This window comes from Rhinichthys klamathensis, unplaced genomic scaffold (genome assembly GCF_029890125.1).
Source record: "Rhinichthys klamathensis goyatoka isolate OS25496 unplaced genomic scaffold, OSU_Roscu_1.1 h1tg000237l_1, whole genome shotgun sequence".
In the NCBI taxonomy this organism is placed as follows: Eukaryota; Metazoa; Chordata; class Actinopteri; order Cypriniformes; family Leuciscidae; genus Rhinichthys; species Rhinichthys klamathensis.
Genome location: NW_026606760.1, coordinates 794,274 through 818,705, shown reverse-complemented (window position 1 = coordinate 818,705; position 24,432 = coordinate 794,274). Strand labels below are relative to the sequence as shown.

General features: G+C 38.0%; 1 protein-coding gene across 5 annotated transcripts in view; it reads right to left on the bottom strand.

Moving 5' to 3' along the window:
• Positions 1-416: 416 nt before the first annotated feature.
• The window catches only part of znf385b (zinc finger protein 385B), a 106,812-nt gene continuing 82,796 nt past the window's right edge, over positions 417-24,432 (bottom strand). For 4 of the 5 annotated variants that reach the window (XM_056265695.1, XM_056265700.1, XM_056265699.1 and 1 more), the window contains 6 exons: positions 15,117-15,155; positions 13,221-13,404; positions 7,637-7,948; positions 2,563-2,747; positions 2,191-2,292; positions 417-869 (listed from right to left, as the gene is read on the bottom strand). In XM_056265695.1, coding sequence (XP_056121670.1) covers positions 657-869; positions 2,191-2,292; positions 2,563-2,747; positions 7,637-7,948; positions 13,221-13,404; positions 15,117-15,155 — 1,035 coding nt within the window. In that variant the 3' untranslated portion in view covers positions 417-656. The remainder of the gene's footprint in view (positions 870-2,190; positions 2,293-2,562; positions 2,748-7,636; positions 7,949-13,220; positions 13,405-15,116; positions 15,156-24,432) is intronic. The other variant, XM_056265698.1, reaches the window with a different exon arrangement.

Here is a 24,432-nt window from a genome sequence, read left to right as displayed (position 1 = left end):
TCCTCCAGCTCGTAAAATACAACTAGTATTGCAGCCTGGAAGGTAAACATTAAATACACAATGGAGAATATCAATATTAATGATCTATACATTATTGCATCGTCAGAGAGCTGCAGAGTACAGTCTCGTGACAAATAAGGATATCATAGAGAGATGAAAGGCCCACGCTTTTCCTATTACACAAAAGAGAGTTTGAATCATGATAAAAACAGGCTGAATCTACTTACTGCATATGACGAAAAGAGCACACGGAGAAGAGAAATGCTGTGTTTCCTGTCAGATGAAAGGATAAGGATAGAGTGAACTGGTGATTGAGCTTATTGACTACACGATACAAGACAAAAACTGCATCACAGGCTCCCTGACAACATCAAGCCGTTGACTGAACACGTGAGATTTGGGGTCGTTTCTGACAGCGCCTCCAGGCATGTGCTTGTCCGGGGTTGGTTGAGTTGAAAAGGAAGACCATGATAATTCAAGTCTTTCAGGAAGCAGTTCAACACTTTATTTGAAGTGTTTTCAAATGCAAAAGTCCTCACTAAGACGGAATATCCTTCCTGGGTTTTGCGATGGTGAGGACAGTTGAGGATAAAGTTTCACTAAACACACCATTGTTTCAAGATCTGAACGTAGTGTGGCATAGTTCCAGAAACGTCTCAGTAAGGCGCAAATAGGATGGAGCCCGCGGTGTGTCGGATCGGTCCTGGAGCGGCGCGGAGAAAGGAGGCCGGAAGCGAGGCCGTCTGAAAGATGGAGGTGTTGGGACGAGGGTGGAGGGAGATGGACGGGACGGTGGTGGGGGCGAAGGGTGTGTGGAGGAAAGCCTGTGAGATGGGCTTCACCAAGTCATTCTGCAGGGCGAGTTTGGCCTGGAGGAAAAGGAAAGAAATAAACACTGAATCAATTTGGTGAAGGAGAAAGAACAGTGTCTGCATCAATAAAGAAACGAGGACTGCACAATTAATCGAAAGCACATTGATTATATGGCCTAGAGTGATTATTGAACCTGAAAGCCTGTGATGATGTAATTACATATATACTCTGGTCTGCATGCATCATGTACATCTGAGGTTTTATGAAATTGTTTTTAGACATGGAATGTAAAAATAGTCAACTATAAGCAGAAATTAAAACCTCTTCCTTCAGTTCACCAATCTACAAATAATAATACATTTTATTACAAGTATTACTATTGAACATAATACTCCATTGTATACATGATATACTACTACTAATAATTAATATTATTATTATGAAGTTGAATACTTTATGAATAATAATAATAATATAACAAAAGAAGAGTTATTGAAGGTGTTGTTATTATTATTTATCACTTTACAAATAATACAAATAATAATAATATTGTTGTTAGAATTATTACTGATAATAATAATAATATAAAATATGTTAATGCTTTATTGGTAATAATAATACTTTATGTTATTTTAATACTTTACAAATTATTATTATTTATATTATAATAAGTATTATTATTAATAATACTTTATTGATGATGATATAATATGAATAATAATAATTATTATTAAGTTTAATACTTTATGTAAATATTATAATAGTAATAACAACAACAACTATAATGATGATGATAATATTATTTAATACTTTACAAATACTAATATTGTTGTTGTTATAATTACTACTACTACTAATAATAATTTAAAATATTTTAATGCTTTACTGGAAATAATAATAAAATACAAAATAATAAAAAAAACAAAAATATTAGTATTAATATTCTTTTTGTTGTTGTTATTAGTAATTATTCAAATGTTACAGTTTTCTAATGCAAGTCTATAGATTGGAGAATCTGTGCATCTGTGCAATACTTTCAAATGCGATTTACAGAAATGATCCTAAAATATTGTAAACAGAAAAATAACAAAAACCAAAAAATGTATTCTTCTTATGTGACATTCTGTAAAGCTCGTCTGAGCCAGCAACAGTAACCAAGCGAGGCGGAGCTTGGCGAAGGGCCAACTGTACTACAAATAGCATATTTTGCATATAATTTGAAGATGCGAGCATTAAGCCCCTCTGATGCATTAGCATCCCAGAGAGGTATTTGTCAGCCTAGAAAGTGTGGAACAACTCCTCACAGCACTGACACTTGAGCTGCGAGAAACACTTGATGAAAGCGCTTGATTATGAAGAGTATAAATAATGCATTACTGCCAGAGAGCTGGAGCTGCGCTGCTGCTTGTTGTACGGGCTGTATTTGGGTTTGGTGGGTTTGCCAGCCACTCTGTCCTTGTGCCGCCTGCTGGAAATATGCTGTGAAGAAAACAGACATTTGTGACCAAACTTAACACTGAACTGAACCATCATAAACAGCATAACAGGAAGTACAACTTCATTTTATCCGCATGCAAATCTGGTAAGATCAAGCCACAGAATCACATTACTATTTATAGTGCTTTCATTATTCATCACTGCACACGTTATGTTTTGTTGTAAACTGCATAAGTAATGATCATGCCGAATGCAGCCAAAGACACGTGCTAACAAGAACACATCCTCTTACACTGAAACTGAACTGAATACCTGTTTGAGCTGGATTTCTGAGTTGACGTGGACATCACAGATTTCACAATGAAACGTCTTGTTCTGTAAGCCCGAGCCTTTGTTAAGCTGTGTGGCCTGAACTTTGAGTTTGGACCCGGGTCTGGGGTACGCTTTAATGGGGCCAGCTCCATTTCGTGCCTCCAGCATGGTTTTATGCTTTGAGCCTGGTGAAACAGACAAAGTAGAATGTTTTCTCTGGCTTAAAGGAAAAAAAGTAGAAGAAAGAAATCTGTTTATTCAGTGCAGCTGTAAGGCTTTCGGCTGCATTGATCTAACGTTGCACAATTTCTAACACCGAATATTTCAATTAAGTCAGATGAGAACTTGAATTTACTTATGCTTATTTTTACGGCCTACGGTTGTGGAATATACTAGTACACAGTGATTTTGTTGAAGGTATAATATTAAGCAAGACTGTATAGCCCCTTTCACACAGAGATTCCGGAAAATACACGGATAAAGCGACCCGGGATTTGACCCGGGTTCGTTTGATTTTGCTTCATTCACACTGCCAGTGATTTGCCGGAATCAGAGAGTGCGTTCACACACAACCCGTGTATGTTCCGGAAAGACACGTGACATCGATGTGACATGTAATGTCTCAGCAACGTGTAGTTTGCTTATGAGCTGCGATTTCTCTCTGGAGAAACCACGCTTGTGCATTTTTTTCTCTGATTCGATCATAAACTAGCGTATTACATACCGTTTCACTAGCCTGCTTTCACTTCACTTCAGCGTCATCATTACGACACGGCATTGGTTACGGCTTTTGTTCACACAGCGTGCGTTCCCGGTCTGAACACGGCAATGTTACTAGGTCCCCAACCCGGCATCGATCCCGGCATCAATCCCGGGTCGTGTTTGCGTTCACACAGAAGGCACTCTGGCAATTTGCCGGCAATTTGCCGGGTTCAAAGCGCTGTGTGAAAGGGGCTTATGTGTACTTTAAGTTTCCTAAATATTCACTAACTCGCAAGTTGTGAGACAAGGGCGTATCACAAAATGAGTATGAAAATGTCAGGACAAATACTACGTTTATTTATCAATTGAATCAATTCAAAATTTGGGATCAGTAAGATTTTTTTAGAAATGATCTAAAACTTCTTCCAACTTCTCTGGAGCATGGTCAGCTTCGAGGGGCCTGTGACTGGAAGATGCTAGTGGATGTTGGTCGGCGGCTCGTTTTTCCTCCAGAGATTGCAATCACCACACTTAGGCCTGACGTAGTTCTCCGGTCCCCCTCTCTGAAGAAGAACTCACTGTACCCTGGGAGGACTCAGTGGACGAGGCATACGAGCGAAAACAACTACGCTATGCTGAGCTAGCTGCTGAAGCACAAGATCGCGGATGGAAAACTGAAGTCCGTCCAGTGGAGGTGGGGTGCAGGGGGTTTGTGGCAGTGTCTACCACCAGACTGCTTGGAGACCAGGGGCCTCATTTATAAAACTTTGCGTAGGATTTGCGTCAGAAGTGGCGTACGGATGAAACATAGGACGTGCGTACGCACAGAAATATTCGGATTTATAAAACCGTGCGCACGCACATCCTACGCATTTTCCCCTTAATAAATCACAATCAATTCTAAATGTAGCGCAGCTTTTGCGGCTTCATGTCACGCCCATAGTTACACATAAATAGTCCGTGAAACGCCCACAAGTTAATATTCATCGATTGCGAAATCATGGCAAACATAGAGGAAATCAAAAAAACGTTACTTCATTCAATGTGAAGTAGAAGTTATCGTTGGCGAGGTGGAAAAGAGGAGAAAAAATGTTGTTTGGAGGGCACAGTGTGGGCATTAGCTACTAATGCCAAAAAGGCACTTGAGTGGCAAAAGGTTGCAGACGCCGTATGCTGTAGCCTCACAACCTCGGACTGTGGCCGAAATAAAAAAGAAATGACAAGCTACAGATGTCGGTTATAATCTACTTGGAAATGGGAAATAGTTCAGCGCAAATGTAATTTCTTGCAGCTTTCTGAATGGTTTAGACATACGTCATACGTTATTTTATCAAAAATAAAACAAACTAAAGGCATATGCATGAAATACCTGCATGAATACCATGATTCCGTAGCTGATAAAGACATTTTTACTATGAAAACAACTTTCCCCAGTGGACAAATAATACATCTATCTATTTATCTATCTATCTCTCCCTAATTATCTATCTATCTATCTGACTGACTATCTAGCTATATCTGCTCCGCCAGACGGACACATTGGCGAGAATATCAGTTTTGTACATTATTTCGTTCTGTTTACCATCTTATTTATGAGGATGAATTGTATAACATGCCAATATTATTGCAGAACATTTCACTTTTCTTTTTGCAAATATGTGTTAATTTGCATTTCTGTTGCAGATCGATCAAACGGGTGTTCGTGTAGGCTGTTAATTGTAATACTTGCTTTGTGACGTCTTCGTGTTATTTATGAGGCAGTATTGCCATTTATTTTACACAACGGTCTACAGTTTCACACACTTTCACGTGTTTCTTCCATCTGCCGACGGTGTCGCCATTTCTCATTTCACCCGTTTTTGTGCGTACGCCTGGGTCAGAGCTTGCGTGAAAGACCGCACATTTTACCGTCAAGTTTGCTTTTTATAAATACCAATTATTGCGTAGAGAGCGGCGTACGCCTTCTTTTGTGCGTACGCAACGTTTATAAATGAGGCCCCTGGGAATCAGAGGCCAGAGCCTGCGCCAGGCCATCAAAGCAATGTCTGAGGCAGCTGAGAGAAGCAGCCAGTGGCTGTGGATGAAGAGACAAGACTCTTGCTGGGCTCCAGCTTGATTGGGTGATTGGGGGGATACACTGCGGGGACTTGATCACCCCCGTAGGGCCTTCCTCAACCGAGGATGTCTAGTTATAATAGTCGAAACATCCAATGAAGCTTGAGGTGTACTACTGACGATGTGTCCCTCGGATCACCCACCAAGGGAGGATGCCCACCCGAAAAAAACCTCCACTTTGACAACTACACTGCCCAGGTCAAGTACATTCTCCTGCTACGCGCTTGCACTTAACCCTCTGGGCTTCTTTGTTTAGGGGTTACACTTGGCTTCCTTTCGGTCAAAAAAGACCGAAGCCTTAAAATGTAACTTTTTTTCCCCCCAGGAAAACCATTCAAATATATTTTTGTTCAATAATATTTTCTTATTATTATTTAGAATTTTTTAAGATTTTTATGATACTTTGCATTATTTATATAATTTTTATGAGCTATTTTTTCCATTAGAATTTTTTTTAATTTTAATTATTATTATAAAAATAAAAAAATTCAAAAAACTCAACGTGGCACATTAAAATATAATAAAATTAAATATAAAATATAATTTTTTTAAGTGAGAATACCGCCATCCAGTGGCTTTAAAAATGTTTTAAAGTGTGTAATGTCCGTAACCGCCTGTAGGCTGCCCATAGCTTCCTATGTAAATACATAGAAATGCTTTTTGATTCCTATTGCTGTTTTAGACATGATTTCTCTCTCTTATTCGTTTTTTTTTATTTAGATATATATTTAGATATGCTAAAAGACTACTTTTTTTTTTTTTTTTTTTTTTTTAGATAAGTAAAAATGTATAAATGTGTGTAATGTCCGTAACCGCCTGTAGGCTTCCTATATAAATACATAGAAAGGCTTTTTGATTCATTTTGTTGTTTTAGACATGATGAGGTGTGTGTGTGTGTGTGTATTTGAGCGAGAAAGAGTAGCCTATCTTTTGTACTTTATTTTAATTTTTGATTTTATTTAGCATTTTCTAAACATTTGCTATTGCAGTCTTTCCTATTCATTTCTCTGTGTGTGTGTGTGTTTGTGTGCGTGGGTGTGTGTGTGTGTGTGTGGGGGGGGGGGGGGGGTGTGTCTTATTTGCACTCTTGATGTTTTAGAGTGTCACCCCTTCATTGCTGTACACTTTTTTTCTGCACAGTGGCTGATCTGTAGTTTGTACCACCAAAAGTTTCTCTGAGTTTTCCTATTTTTTCGTATTTCCCATTCATTTCCTTAGTCGGTCATTTTTGACCGAAAGGAAGCTAAGTGTGACTATTTTTTTTAAGAGCCTTTAACATATCCGAATCATCTCCTTGATTTTTTTGTGTGTTCACATAGGTAATACAACAAAAGTCACCAAGTTTCATCCCCTCCGATGAAGCAAAAAAATTAAACATTTCAAAACGTATACTGTTTCGGTCATTTTTGACCGAAGAAGCCCAGAGGGTTAAAGGATGTATTACATCTCGCCCTGTGTTTCCTGAAAACTTAATAAGAAATGAATACTTTTATTACATGCATTAAATTAATCAAAAGTTACAGTAAAAACATTTATAATGTTACGGAAGATTTCTATTTCAAATAAATGCTGTTCTTTTAAACCTTCTATTAATCAAAGAAAAAAACCCATCAGGTTCCACAACTTTTTAACTGATAATAATAAGAAAGAGCAACAAAGCTGCATATTAGAATGATTTCTGAAGGATCATGTGACACTGAAGACTCTTTTGAACTGACTGAAATAAAAAAAAAAATATACACAAACTTTTAAACAGTGTGTACATACTGAATATTGTCAAAAGGCTGAAAAATATCACGATATTTTGTAGCTTTATCACCCGCCCGACTCTGAACACATTCTTCTATAGTGTGTCTGGATAATGTATTCTAAGCATAAAAAAGCTATTTCTTGCAGATGAAATATTTTAAAGCTGAGCATAACTAGAAAAAATGTATATTGACTACATAAATGTTCATGTCTTTTTAATATTTGATTAGTCTCAATGACGTTTCCAGGCTTTTTTAAAATTCCGCAATATGTCCAGGTTTTCCTTGACTGTGGGAAACCCGTCTACATTTTCCTGTTCTTCATACATTATCAATGATGAGCTTCACATCGCTACACTGGTTCTGATTTATGTTTTAACTGCAAGTACATTTCCACACTCCCAAGCCTCAGAGGGTCACTTCATAGAAACATTTCTGATAAAGAAGAAGGCATAATGGCGAGGGAGCCGTGGGAAAGAGTGTGATGCGGAGGCAGATGTTGGCCACACCTGTGTTGTGTGCCTCCAGCTGTGAGAGGGAGTTGACAGCCACTTTACACAGCGAACAGTACAGGAGCTTCTTGGCTTTCTCGTCCTCGGACTCCACGCTGGGCTCTGACGGGGCCGTTGGCACCGCTGCTGGTTTGGAGGTGTTCTTCAGGGCTGCCGCGTGCCCTGTCGGCTCGGTGGGTGGGCTGGCATGCGCGGGTGCCGTCTTGCATGGGCTGGGCACTAATGCCACCGCGGGCGCAGCGGGAGCTGCCACAAAGGCTTGCGGGGAGGCAGGGACTTTGTGAGCAGCCAACGGCTCTGCACTTTTCTCTGAGAGAGAGAGAGAGAGAGAGAGAGAGAGAGAGAGAGAGAGAGAGAGAGAGAGAGAGAGAGAGAGAGAGAGAGAGAGAGAGAGAGAGAGAGAGAGAGAGAGAGAGAGAGAGAGAGAGAGAGAGAGAGAGAGAGAGAGAGAGAGAGAGAGAGAGAGAGAAAGAAACAAGAAAAGAGCAAATCTGACAGTTAGTGGTGTAGGGCTCGGCATGTTGTATTATGCGCTGCCACATTTTCAACACCTTCCTGTCTGTTTTTTCCACTATTTTGTGTGTTAGGGTTTGATATAAGGTCTTCACTGCAGGAAAGCACTCTATGTCAAACGAGTTGCAACCAGTGCTGAAGAGATTACTAACACAAATTATAGTCCGTTACTGATTACAAATTACATTTTTTTGGTAATGTATTCTGACCTTTTTTTTTTATTACTTTTGACCTAACACATACATTTTAATAGGAGTATTTAGCATAATATTCATAACAGAAGATATATTGTATATAAAAAACTTAAAACTAAATAAAAAAATTATATAAAAAATATAATATATAAAATTATAAAGAAATAAAATATATTCCATTTTTTAACAACAACATGAAGGACCTCAAAGTGGGGTTTGTGAAGGAACTGCTGGGGGTTTGTGACAATACTAATAATTAATATCATAACAATGAATTAAATAAAAAATAAAAATAAAACACTTGAACAGCTGCATGTAATGTGACCATTAACCAGCATTAGAGAATCAATACATTATTAATAATTTACTGGCATTGTGTGAATAATATGAAATTATTTAATCAATAAAAAGTAACTGTATTGTGATTATGAGTATTATTAAAGTGAAATACAGTACCGGTCAAAAGTTAGGAAACATTAATATTTGTAATATTTTTTTTTTTTTTTTAAGAAGTCTCTTAAGCTCATTAAGCCTGCATTTATTTAATCAAAAATATAGAAAAAGTAATATTGTGAAATATTATTACAATTTAAAATAATGATTTTCTATTTTAATATACTTTAAATATAACTTATTCCTGTGATGCAAAGCCGAATTTTCAGCATCATAACGCCAGTCTTCAGTGTCACATGATGCTTCAGAAATCATTCTAATATGCTAATATATTATCAATGTTGGAAATAGTTGTGCTGCTAAATATTTTTTTATATATATATATACAATTTGTAATAATTATTTGACGTAGACTACTTTTAAACTTAGAATTATTCCTTGGCATCCTCGCATAGCCTACTAAACTGCATAGCTACTTTTTTTACGCTATTACGTCGTGTTAACATTTAAGCTGGTGAGAGAAAATGGCACTATCAAAGAGTCTAAAAAGGGAAGTTGACAGCGAAAATAGTTATACAAAGAATAATAAAAAGACAACTATGCGTTCATCCTACCTAGTTTTGTAAATGCAAAGCCGGTGTGTCTTATCTGCAACGACAACCCGATCACACTAAATGCGTCTCTATAGCACGCATTGTGTCTATCGTGCAATTTATACGCGAAAAAGAGTTTTTACGTGCATATGATACGCATGGGTAGGTTTAGTAGTGGTGTCTGGTGCGTGTGTATTATACGTTGGGTAGGATTAGTGGTGTGGGATGCGTGTGTATTACACGCAATAAAGTGCGTATCAAATGCACGCGAAAAACTGCGTATCATATGCACGTAAAAACACATTTTCGTGTATAAATTGCACGATAAACACAACGCGTGCTAAAGAGACGCATTTAATATAATATTAGACATTTCATGACGGTTATTTTAGAGGTGTGTCTAGCGATCCACAGACTCTTTTGAATGTCTTTCAGAACTTTTCAGGCTGCGGCGCGGGCCAGATATTATTGCCGGCGGGCCAAGCAATAATTGCCGACCCCTGCGTGTGTCTGGATAATGTATTCTAAGCATAAAAAAGCTATTTCTTGCAGATGAAATATTTTAAAGCTGAGCATAACTAGAAAAAATGTATATTGACTACATTAATGTTCATGTCTTTTTAATATTTGATTAGTCTCAATGACGTGGGGGTTTATATATATATATATATATATATATATATATATATATATATATATATATATATATATATATATATATATATTCTTTTCTTAAAATATAAATATTTTGTAATGCACTATCGTTCAAAAGTTTGGGGTTAGTAATTTTTTTCTTTCTTTTTTTTTTAAAGAAATGTATAATTTTTTTCAGCAAGGATGATGATAAAATTTATAAAAAAGTATATAAAAATATTTTTATTCTTAGAAAAGATTTATATTTTTAATAAAAGCTGTTCTTTTTACTTTTTATTCATCAATGAATTCTGAAAAAAGTATCACAGGTTCCAAAAAAATATTAAAAATATAGGTTTTTTTTCTGTATTTCTGATCAAATAAATGTAGGATTGATAAGCATAAGAGACTTCTTTGAAAAACATTCAAAATAGTAATGTTTCCAAACTTTTGACCGGTACTGTATATCTAATTACAAGTACGCCATCTTTTGGAATCAAATGACGTAATCCGGATTACATATAACCAGTTACTCGCCAGCACTGGCTACAACAGCGCTGGATAGGGTCAGGCTACCTTCTAACACCAGTGACTGCTCGGGTCCCGCGTGCTGTAATGTGATAGGACGTGACCCCTGGATCGCCCACCACCCTTACGCCCTTGTCATAGCGTTACATGCCGCGGGAGGCCCTAGAAGTACTTGATGTCGGATGCCTGTACTCTCCACCCACTCTCTAACAGGCTTCTGAGGGAATATTCCGCTGGTTTATATGAATGTCACTTTCTGCTCTTGCTTTTTTTTTTCTCTCCCCGAGGACTCAAAGCAGCCAGAACAGTCGAATGTTCCCCTATACAGTGACATTACACCCACTGACACTAACCTGAACCTCTAGGCTGGAACTGCTGCTCTTTTGCATTTTTCTCTCTCCCAGTTTCAGTTTATATATCAAATCTTCCAAAGCGAGGTAGGTGGAGACATATGCCTCTTTGTTCTTGTTCTCACTATTTTTTTTGTGGTGAGTCATAAAGAACGTATTGTAACCGAATAAGAAGACAGATCAGAGATAAAGTACAACTATTTGGAAAACTTTTCAAAACTAACAGAAATCATAAACTCTGTAGCAAATCAAAGTAACCTGCCTCACTGTCTCTACATAGGCAGCTGTTCATTTAAAAAATGCCCAACATAGGCAGTAAAAAATCTAACGCGCTGCTAAGCTAACAGTGTGATACTTTAATAAGCATAAAAACATGCAGCACACAAATATTAGGTCATTTTTAATTAGATTAAACTTTTATAATCAAAGTTTTTGGTTTCGGATGATTTATACGAATATTCTACAGTAGCTCAAACAGCAGTAAGTGGTGTCAAGGTAATGGATTTGATTCCCATGGAATGCATTAACTAATAAAAATGTCTTGGATATACCTCATAATAAAATGCATATGTGTAAATAAATATTTATCTGGCTTTTTTTCAGATGCAGTGCATTATGAGATTGCCTACTTTCTGAAGGATAGCAGAGCAAAGCAGCATTTATTTACAGTAAAAAAAATAAGGTAAATCAGTAATATTGTGAAATATTATTACAATTTAAAAGTAACTGTTTTCTATTTTAATATATTTGAAAAAATTAAATTTATTTCTGTGATGTCAAAGCTGAATTTTCAGCAGCATTACTCCAGTCTTCAGTGTCACATGAATCATAAATCATTCTAATATTCTGATTTGGTGTTCCAGAAACATTTCTTATTATTACAGTTGAAAACAGTAATCTGATAGATTTGTTTACCAGATGAATAGAAAGTTCAAAAGGACAGCATTAATTTGAAACAGAAATCTTTGTAACAAGTCTTTACTGGCACTTTTGATACCTTTTAATGTAATCTTGCTGAAAATTAAAAGTATTAATTTCTTTTTTAAAAAATGGTATAAATTTGAATGGTATAAAACAATTCAAACTTAATTTGGCTAAAAGAAGCAATCCACCCTTTGAAACAAAAGTGTTTATGATGCCTTAAAATACAGCCTATGTAGGCAGCTGCCTAGGTTTTGGAACAGAGCCACAGTGAGAACAACTGACACTTGTTTGGATGCAGATCAAGCAGTGACCGCAATGTTGAAATGACCTTGCTATATCCTTTCTGAAAAAATCTAGATCTTAAAACAAAAACAAAAAAAAACAAACAAACAGAGCAATTACCGTGCACACACATCCCAGAATAATCCAACACATGGAGCTCTGAAGAATTACATAAAGCAAGCTATTACGTAAAGCACTGGCGCTAGCAATTTTAATGATTTAATGCTTGAAGTTTTCCCATGTAAACTAAAACTGACTGAATTGTGTGTTGCCAGGGTTTGGGGAGAGACGAAAACAGCATCCCCCTCCCGAGCCTCAGTCCGAGATCAACACCGCACTAATACGACGGCATGACAGTGAGGACCCATAAGCCATCTGTGAATCAGGCTGACATTCATTTGGCCTGATTTGTGCAAAGACACTGCATATCAATGAGGAACACCACTGCCTAATAAACGAGACGCACCCAAATCTGTCTCAGAGACTGTAGCTAGAGAACCAGCGAATTCGGAAAGTATGCTCTGGCTCGGATTTGCACCCCGTAGGGCATGCGTCTTGGTACATCCCAGTCTTAATTCTTAATCAGACACAAGGGCCTGGAATTGAGTGGGTCACAGCGTGAAGCAAAGATCAGATGATTATGTTCTTTGAAATGTAACACAAATCTAATTCAGTCGAATCAAAGGCCAGAGAGGATGGAAAAAACGAAAATAACAGCATCCCAGCACGCATCCTACCGCCTGTTCCAATTCCGTAAGCGTTTTACATAATTAAACATTTAAACGCAACACAAAAAGAGACAAAAAGATCATGCGCAGGAAACTCAATATGCAGGTAATGATGAAAGAAGCAAACAGAGCTGCAGGAAAAGTGTTCTGTTGTTAGCATGATAAAGCATGTGGCTTATTACTGCCACAGCAGGGCTGCTGCTTACCTCGGCACACGAACAACGAGAACGCCCTTGGTTACCCTAACGTAGTCTAGATGCTTTTATGAGGAACTACGTGCAGTGCACACAAACACAAGCACATGGAGTGTGTAAACAGTGGCGAGGATTCGGGGTTAGAGCGGCGGGAAGAAAAGCATGGAGTTAAACGCACATGGCGAGGGAAGGACAGGAGAAAGAGGATGGGACAGGTGATGTGGAGCAAGAACAAAAGGAGCTATTAACCTGGTTGGTCAGAGCAGCTGGCAGTGACTGCAGTGCAGGAGGAAGTGGTGGTGGTGTTGGTGGTGGTGATTGTCTTAGCGACGCTGTCCTGGGCGGCTGCACTTTTCTGCTTATTTTTCGTGGACTCCTGTGCTTTGAGCTTCTTGGCATGTTTACTGCCTTTGTAGTGCGCCTCGGCTTGGCTCTACAAAGGAGAACAAATGAACCATCCAATCAGGCTCATTTCTAACAACTAGCATCTACCATCATGGACCGCAATCACACAAACACACACATTTCAGACATGCTTTCAATAGCAGGCACTGTTCAAATCAAGGTAAGGAGGAGATTTGGGTGAGCACATTTTCCAGAGCCTAAGAAAAAGAGACGGACATGCCGTGTTTAGAGGGGATTGATTCTCAATGGAAAACACGAAATGGGCATCGATAGCTGGCACTCATTGAGGTTGCTAATGGAGAGTTTACTCGTATCTTTAGTTGTTCAAATTTCAAGTGGAGATTTAAAGGGAAAATGACTACTTCACACTTAAATAGAATGAGAGGGAGCGAGAGAGAAAGAGCTTATGATGGATTCGGATACATTTGAATATCTGACTGCTAAGAATTAGGGGCTTAATTTCTCATTTTTATGACATTAAAGTCCCAAAAGACCTGCAGATGGATTTTCTCTCCAAATGCTGATACTCTGTCACATTCACTAACTGCACGTTTAAGGGATTTCTGACAGTGCAGGCAGACCGCAACGCTCACGGATGTTTTTCCTGCAGATTATTTAAAGAGGAAGCCTGCAGTTTCCAGTTTTCGAGCTGTTGAAAGAAGCATTTCAGGTAAGGGCCATTCACACTGCTGCTGCTAATCTTGTAATTTTATTACATTTATAATTGTATTCAATTATATATTTCATATTTTACATAAATATATACATACATAAAATTATATTTAACTATAAAATTATAATATATTAAAACATTATTTTTATATATATATATATATATATATATATATATATATATATATATATATATAGTTAAAAAAATAAATCGCTCTCAGTGTGAACCTTCACCAAACCTGTATCTGGGGGACTTGGGGGTATAGGGACGAGTTCAGTGATTGCAGAACAGTATTGGATGTGCCTCTATTGAAAGAAACATATTAACTTTACTAGTTAATACATATATACAATTGATCAAAACAAACACACGAACAGACAGACAAAAGAATATCTATTACAAAGCATGCGGCTAACATCATGTAGTAAAGGTGCTGGGATTAAAGAGGGGTCAAAGTTATTTTGTTTCTTTTTTCTGTCATAAAGACAAAATGGCTGCCGTTCACTTGTGATCTTGTGAATGTGTGTTGAACCATCTGAGTCAGAGCTGAAAAAACATGAAATATGATAAGAGAGAAGGAAGAAAGAGACAGAACAAGCGAAAATGAGGTGCGTAACATCCATCGCACCAACAGCACAGATTGCTTGTTCAAGTGACAGGCTTGAGAGTCATAATGACACACAGGACGCTGCTGCAGACAGTGACAGGAGAGAATGATGTGACGACCTGGGGCGTTTTGTCTTCTCTGCACTGTGCAAATGTTAGCAGCGCCTGTGACCTGGATTAAGTGCACTTGACATTTATAAATTGACTTTCTCCCAAGCTAAGTGTGAGCCCATTTCAATATTTACAAAAACGATCACAACCGGACCATAATTTCAGTCTTTATAACATCAAGTGTCTTCCAGCTTAGTTCTAGCAATCACAGGGCCTCATTCGTGGAACACGATCAGCAGAAATTTCTCTGTAAATTGTTTTAAACATAGAACGGGCTTACAAACCTGTTTATGTTTTGTGAACATTAAAAGGTTCACCCAGAAATTAACATTTTTCCATAATTTACTCACCCTCATGTTGTTCCAAACCTGTACGCATATTTCTTTCTTCTGCAAAACACAAAAGAGGATATTTTGAAGAATGTTGGGGTCCAAACAACATTGGACTCCATTGACTGGAACTGTATGGAACTGTATGGGGGGAGGGGGGACACTGAGGCATTTTTGTTTCTAAATTATCTTCTTTTGTGTTCCACAGAAGAAAGTCACCAATACATTTAAATTTCCAGATTTTAAAAGCACAGTAGCTAAACAAAATCTTAACATCCATATCAATCATAAGTGTAAAGTATATATTGCACTGTTTATTTTAAGTTCTCACTTCACTTCCCTATGATGAATTGAGAAAATGAGTCTGGAATTGCAATTTGGAAATTAGCTCCATTGATTAAAAAAAATCTGGAAAATTCTGGAATCAAACGGCCCTTCGATTTAGTCTACCATTCAAAAGTGGGATCTGTAAGATTTTTTTAAGTCTCTTATGCTCACCAAAGCTGTATTTACTGTATCTGATCAAATATACAGTAAAAACAGAAATATTGTGAAATATAATTACAATTATTTTAATATTTGAATATATTTAAAAATATAATTTATTCCTGAGGTCAAAACTGAAATTTTTACTCCAGTCTTCAGTGTCACATGATCCTTCACAAATCATTCTAATATACTGATTTGATGCTCATGAAACTTCATATTTTTGTGGAAACCATAATACATTTAGAAAATACAAATCCATCCTTGCTAAATTAAAGTATTCATTTCTTTAAAAAAAATCTTAATGACCCCAAACTATTGAACAGTAACGTACACAGATTATCAAAATCAACCATCAATGCGAGAATGGTTTGCAAAACGATTTAATATACAAATTCATTCTGCGTGTCTTGAACGAATCGTCACAATGCTGCAATTTATTTGTGAATACTTTCACAAACATTTTCACACAGAAATTCGTTCCGTTTGTGTATCATGAACAAGGCCCATTGAGCGTATATGACATTCTTCAGTGAACAGTCAGACACATACACACTTTATTAATAGCTATGTTGCAAAAAAAGTCTTTGCAACAAGAGCAGGACACGAACCAGCAAACATAAAAAGACTTGCATAGGCAATAAGCACCAGTAAGCCTTTCTGCTGATATTTGCAAATACGAGCTGCCAGCAATATCAGTGCATTACCCTACAGCTGTCTCTGTATCCTCCCGTTCAGTGCTCATGTACTGTACAAGAAACCTGTCAAACACATACACACCTACACATTGTAACAGCTTGATGTATGAAAGTACACAGTTGATCTTTTAGGGAGTCTATTCTCTCATGCATACAGGCTTTGACTGTGGTTTTCACAGGCCTGGCTGATGCAATACACAGACCGGCCTCAGATGGGGCATCACTGTCAGAAATGTATTTGATTTCCTATTTATCATATTTTTTGTTATCCTCTGATCCCACTACAATGTGTCTTATAAAAGTGGTGTGTGCATATTTCTTCTATGTTAAAAGTCCTAGTTGCAGAATGCAACTCAAATGCCTATAAGTGAGCCATCTGCAATACTTTAAACATAGCTTTTTTTTTTAGCAGGACTACCTGTTTTTCCAAACAACTGCAGCTGGGTGCGGGTTCTGAAAACCTGTTTGGAAACAGTAGTTATATGTCATATTCTTGGTTTGGTGCTGCTAATGGCCTTTTCTTGGTGCCTTTAAACGCATGTGTGCTTGCATAGTTGTGCAAAATTTAGTCTTACAATGACAATCTCAAATGATTTAGCCAATTATGCAATACAAGCATTATTAGTGCCAACTTCTGTTGTTTTTCTGAGGCCACAGGTCCCTGCCACAAAACATCTGCTCACAAACTTCCTCAATGCATGAAGTCATACAGCAATTATTACCTACTCCATTCCCTCACCCCTCACTTCAGCCTTTTAAATAATTTTTAAGCACAATAACAGCCTCAATTTGATGAAAAATGCAAGCCAAACGTTAAGGCCTGGTTATTAGCCAATTTCCAGACTCCAGTTTTTTTCCTTTTTTTATCTCAGAGCACAGATAAAAGTGTTTTTGTCCAGCTTATAATAAATCTTTTTTTTTACATTTCCACCTCCTACTCAAAGCACAAGACAGAAGATTCCTTACATGTGTAGTCTCGCGTAGCCAGACCTTCAGACTGACGGCTGAAGGTCTGGAACTCATAGCAGCTTTCTTTGGCCAAGGCCCGCCCATAAGGCCGTTTGACCGACATGTCAAACAACCAATTACAGTTCGTTTCGTTCAGCGTCACGTGGAAATGTCCCCACAACAACAGACCGGCGTGCAACAAGTCAGTCAGCATAGAAAATCAAAGGAGGAGAAGAAAACCGAACACAATACTGAATCGGCCAGCTGCGATGTCAGCGTCTGTTGTTTCATGTTTGCCCGCAAACGCGGCTGATATCCCCTTCACAGTTAGGTATTTCACTTGATCTTCCATAATAGATCATAGCTGTCAACATTGAACATTGAATATAAGGGATATTTCCCGGAATCCATCCCCAAAATAAGGGATTTTTTTTACACGATTCTTACCCACCACAAACTTTAAAAATAAAGCACTAATCATTAAAAGTCTAAAGAGTTTATAACTACAAATGAGTGAGAGAGAAAGAGACAGTGTGTGTGTATTAGAGAAAGTGTGTCATTTTTTAAACATTTTTTATCAGAGAATGTTTAAATACTAATATCAGTTTACGAGGGAAACGGTACGTGGTGCTTCGGGGGCTGCTGGAGATGATTAGGGAGAGGTCTGTGCTCCTTTACCGATCAAAGCGCGCGCTGACACGGAGTATAATTGTTTATACTTGACGCGTCCGCACGAGCGCGGCAAAGATTACGCGTTGGGTGCGCAAGACAGGCAAGACCCCATTTCGCTTGGCTGTGTGCACAGCTTTTTTTGTAACAGCGCGCGCGGCGCCGCATCCGAGGATGAACGACTTCAAGCCGAATCTGCCCGAGCATGTACGTCTCACACAATCAGAGCGTAAAAATACGGGATATTTTACGGGAAAATAATAAAACGGGAAGACAGCGGGAAAAGAGCTAAAATACGTGAGAAACCCGGAAAAACGGGAGGGTTGACAGCTATGTAATAGATAGGAGGGGACACACAACTAGTAAAGTTGGATCTGCTGGGAATCCTTATAAATGCTGACAAAGGGTCGGCCAGGCTTGGAAAATAATACTCTTCCCAAATCCCGTCGGCAAACAGGCTAAAATATCTATTTTTGTCTCCACTAAGTGCCTCAAACAAAACTCCTGGACATCTCTTATAGAGTCTATGCCGTGAACCTCGCATACTTTTGAGAATCCTACGTTTAGCTGATCTTGATAAATGCTCATTGTCACTCATGTAAACACAACAGTTTTTCTTCCGCAATCACACGTCTGCGCTTTGTTTCCCGGCAGACCGAAAATAAACGCGACACTCGCACCCCCCGGAAATCCGATCAAATTCAACCAATCAGATGACGACTTCGACATTCCTGAAGTGTTTCCAGTTAAGTGTACCATATGCATCAGACGTTTAGCCAACGTTCCGTGGGCGTGACGTCTGAGGCTGAGACTATTACATGTGTGACCTCCAGATTAATCTTTTGGCAGAACACACCCTGATCTGAACTCCCTCTGGTAATCCATCTTCCAAATATAATAGTACTATATAATAGTACTTTTGAAGAACATCCATCCCCATAATTAGTCCTAACTATAAAACATTAAAATATGAATGTTTTTGTTTAAATATTTTTGTTTGTTTCTTATTTATAATTAACTCTTTCCCAGCCAATGTTTTTTTTTAAAAAGTTGCCAGCCACCGCCAAAGTTCTGTCCCCCAGAATATTTTGTGTTATGAATATCTGAACATGCAATTTTTAAACAAAGGTCTGCTTTTAAACAACAACAAAAAAATCATTATTTTTTTTTATCAACACTTGAATGTAGGTAAGTTTTATAAAAAAGCAACATTTTGAGTAAAAAGCTCAGTCCTATAGCAGGTCCTGGGTCGACATTTCATTCTGTAACATTAGGCAGTTTTGATTTATATGCTGTTTAATGTTGATGATCACATTATTTTTCATATGCATATGATTATTAAAGCCCCGAAAATTCCATCAATAGTGGGGGAGCAGTTTCTCGCAAATGACAGAAATGTTTGTCAATGGCGGGGAAAGAGTTAAAGAGCTTACAACTAAATTCAACATTATTAATTTTGCTGTGATGCTGTGGATTCAATAATAACACCTGTGAAGAGATGATGCCAACCACTGCGAGGACATCAGATGACGCCAACTCTGAATCAACACACACAACTGCCAAGTTTTCAGATCATATGATCATAACTTAATAATTCTTTTTTTTTCAGCCTAAATGAATACATGATGCTAGCTAACTGCATGATTTGTATTATCTTAGAACTGTACATTTCTGAAATATGGACATTACATGGACACAGTCACCTCTGATGTAGAAACATGCATTTTCTGTAAAGCTGCTTTGAAACGATATGTACTGTGAAAAGCACTATACAAATAAATGTCAATTGAATTGAACGCAGCCCTGTTTTTACAGTACTAGTAGCAGATTTTATTCTCAGAAGTGGAATGCAGATTCTCAAGAACCGTTAACAACTAAAAAGTTAAAAAGAATAGAGTAACAGTATTAAATGGACCTGATTCTGACCCACACAAAGTTCACAAGAACTGCTGCAGATCTCAAAGTAGTGAAGGATTCCAATTTCCAGATTTTTTTAAATCTCCTCACATGTACTGTGTAAGGTCTGTCTCAGTGATCCGATCAGTCATCCCAAAAATATCACTGTGTTCACCTTTTAATACGGTTTAAATTGAGGTTTTGAAGGTGGAAAAACCCTAAAATCTGGCAGGTAATCTGATGCCGTTCGAATCAACATGATATACCCCCCCCCCAAAAAAAAATTAAAAAAATTATACTCTTCAAAAGCATGGGGTCAGTAAGAACTGCACTAAGGCTAGAATTATTTGATCAAAATACAGTAGAAACAAACAGTAATATTGTGAAATCTGATTACAATTTAAAATGAATCTTTTCTATTTTAATATATTTGAAAATGTAATTTATTCCTTTGATGCAAAGCTGAATTTTCAGCATAATTTCTCCAGTCTTCAGTGTCACATGATCCCTCAGAAATCATTCTAATATACTGATTTGCTGCTCAAAAGAAATTATTATCTATTACCTATTATTATCAATGTTGAAAACAGTTGTGCTGCTTAATATTTTTCTGTCACTTTTTGATGGATAGATAATTGTTCACCATCTTAATACCAGGTGTAAATGTTGACTAAGTTGTGTTGAAATTTGAAACCAAGCTCTCCTTATGCCGCTGGGTAACGTTAGTCAAGCAACGACACAACACTTCAACAGAGACACGTGTTGCGGGGGTGTGACGGCTGTATGACACAGCATGTATAAGCGACTATAAAGCTTTAATGAGATATGCTGGTTATCTGCCCATATTGGCTTGTTCTCACATAAGGGCTGTTGGTCTCTGGAGGGAAGCCTCCACTTCACCTAATGTCACTTCACAGCAGGACACACACACCTTTAGATCAGGTAACTTCAAATGAAATTGCCGGGGCTTCTCTGTTACACTGAGCGCAAATAGAGATAAAACAGCTCATTTACAGAAGATAAGGGAAACCTAAGAGCGCACTCCAGCCATTATTCTCATTTCTTTAATGCAGTCTTCAAAAGAACAACCCAAGGGCTGATTCACCTTCAAAACAAACCCCTTACGAAGGAAAAAAAAATCAGACAATGTAATGTAACTGACAAAAGACAAAGCCGATGGAGGGGGGGGGGGGGGGGGGGGGATGGGGGGGAGGGAAGTTATAGTATAAACAGTTTATATGTATTTGAAAAGCCAGTGGAGTAAAAAGCTTAAAAACTCAGCTGCGATTTTCCCACAATCGCAGAGTTTATTCAGGCCACATCTGCAAAAATTTATTTTAACAGCTAAACCGAGGGCCAAGATTTCTGAGACAAAATATAAAATAAAAAACCCATATCAAACCAAAAACAGTTTATAGAACTGTCAGCTGCCTGTAGGCCTTGCCTGAAGTGTAATTACGGCATTAAAAAAGTTGCATTCTACAGAAAATGGGAGCATGTTTAAGTTTGTGGAAAGAACATAAAATATAATGCAGAACACATTAATGATAAGGTCATTTATACGAGGCATTTCAGAGGCTGGAGTTGAACTATAAAGTCGCAAGGGGTCAGTAAATTGCGTGATGGATTTGAATGGTTAAAAACCGTAATTATACGCCTGGCAAAGTTTCATAATGGACATAAATGCCATTTAAGGTTTGGCTTTTACACACATTGATCTGAGCCATTAATTAGAGCTAATCTATAGTGATTCAGGGAACATGTACTGCGTGTGATCGGTGTGTCCATTTGTACACATTAGCCTAACAGCATTGGTGACGCTCAACAGTCAAGTCAAATGCTCAGTGTGACAGCAGTTACACGACGTACCGTTCAAAAATGACTTATGCTCACCAGGGCTGCATAAAAAATACAGCAGAAACAGTGAAACTGTGTAACATTATTACAATTTAAAAGAAGTTTTATATTCAAATATATTTAAATATTCCTGATGGCAAAGCTGGCAGTCATGTGGATTCTTTGTGGAAACGGTAATACATTTTAATTTCAGGATTCTTTGATGAATAGAAACTTTAAAAGAAAAACATTTATGTGAAATAGAAATTTTGTGTAAAAATGTAAATGTCTTTACTGTCACTTCCGATCAATTTAATGCATCCTTGCTGAATAAAAGTACTAATTTCTTTTTAAAAAATGACCGCAAACTTTTGAATGGTGGTGTAAATTGTACGTGATTATTTAAAATTTACATTTAATACATTTTTTTTAAAAGATTGGCAACAAACCACGCAGCAAACACCTGGATTTCCCTAACAACCACATAGCAATAGTTTGGAAACCACCTAAAAGTTTTGCCCAAGCAAGCACCACTTATTCAATTTATTCATAACATGCATTCATAAAATGTACAAATATATGCAGAAATAATAGAATTATCAGAAACGTACAACTAAATACAAAGACATACTAATATTCTAGAAAATATGTAGAGAATTACATAAACATGCACTCATTTCTGACAAATTTTTTGAAAACCACTGATCTGAACGAATCTGAAAATCATTGTTATTTTACGCTACTATGGGAATATTTTACAGCACAAGAAGAGAGGTATATCACACCCTATTTATCTCATCTGTTCATGTTTCAGAAAATGCCCATAAGATACTTCACAGTGACACGCTTGGACTAATTATGGAAAGAAACGCACTCAGTGGAACTGCTTCCCTCGAAACTCGAGCTTGGCCGAGGATGTGTTCAACCTTTAGTTGCACAATGATTTTTTCCCCTCTGGCAACAGGATTGGATGACACAGTAAGTCCAGAGCGTGCGCTAAAGTATGGGATTAAATTACATCGCAGGACTGTGGCAAAACGAAGAGGCGTTTATTTAAAGCTTTAATAAAGTCGAGGATAAAGTTGGTATAGCTTCCGAGAGTGAAGGCTAATCTACACGAGCAAGCTGCGAGACCAATACGAGACATTTTGCCTGCGTATAATGTGTGCAGATCTCTATTCTCCTGGAACATGAAATAGTAACAGCACAGCGCTTGACAAACAAGGCATCTTCAGGCCTGGGGAGAGCGAAGGTAAACAAGGGACATGGGCTGATTCCTTCTGACACGCAAACCAGAGCATCACTTCCACTTAAGCAAGATGTGCTCTGGACTGGGCCTGCAGATGAGCATCTCCAGGGAGCACAGAGAGCAGGAGAGACAGCTCTATCGGTGGAGATCACAACGTGGCAACACATGCACCCCGAATTAGCATCAAAGAGCTTGGCAGTCTGGGGAACATCCGTTGACACTTCTGCTCGCCCCATGCAAGCTCAGATACGCCGCTTAATCTTAAAAGCATTGTTCAAATGGGCGATTGCGAGAGGAAACTGTTTTAACTTATCGCAAGAAGGGCAGTCATTTCGCTTTCCGCTTTTATTGTGCTTGTTTGGAGCACGTGAGAGAGAGAGAGAGAGAGAGAGAAAAGGGGGAAAACGATAACAGCCAAGACAAGTTAATCTCTAGCAGTCGCTTCAATTCAGAAGCAGATAGGCTGTGTTGGAAAACAAGGGTTTCAAACTCGATAGCAATCAAGCAATTACGCACCGCGGGAGGGAACAACAGGCCAGCTGGGACACCCAGACAACAGAACCAGTCTGCCTTGGCTCAAAAGTCCAAAGGGGTTCCCCGGGTTCCTGTGCTGCATTCCTGCCTGTTTGTCATGAAAAAGACCTGAAGGAGACAAAACAGATGCACAGTGGTGCTCCTGCGTCTGTTTTCAACTCTGAGAGAAACCTTTTCTCAATTACCGCTCGCAGTGGGAGCCCTCTGTCATCCAGGGCTTATTGCCACCCTGTGCCATTCATCTTGAATTAAATGGCTTAATCAATGCCAAGACAGAGTGGAACAACATGGCAGTACAGTAAGTAATTACCCCTCTCCCATAGAGAACAACACAACACAAGCCTCTGCCAGCTAACTCTGCGCAGAACCCCACACCTGTGTGTGCACTCGTAAACACAACGGTACTGTTTAGTGCAACCGCTGGGATTTTACTGCCCTGCCAGTGAGTAAACAATCCCACATTTTATTTGGGACATTATGCATGAAAATCTATTACAATACTGTAGGTTACAAAATGTAAGGGAACACATAACTAGCAGCTAAGTGATATACCAAAACAATCTAATAAAACTGATGTAGACTGTAATAAAAATGAATACCTTTTTAAGCTCACCAAATTATTTGATTATAAATACAGTAAAAACAGTAACATTGCAATATACAAAATAGAGTGGTAAAAACGGTAAACGGTGTTGATATTGGTGGAATATCTCATGCTGCTGATCGCCTATCAGCCAATTAGATTCGAGGACCAGAACTAACTGTTGTGTGTATATCTCTTTTTTTGTAAATGAGGGTGAGCAAATGATGACACTTTTCATTTTTGGGTGACCTATCCATTTAGTTTCAGACTGAATTGTGACGTTTTTTTTTATGTATAACAAAAACAAACAAACAAAAAAAAAACAGTTTTGAACAGGAAAATTGCATTCATGAAACGGACTACAATGTGAGTAAAAGTGATGGCAATGCAAAATAAAGATATGTTGTCAATTTATGGTCTTCCACACAGTCTTTCTCT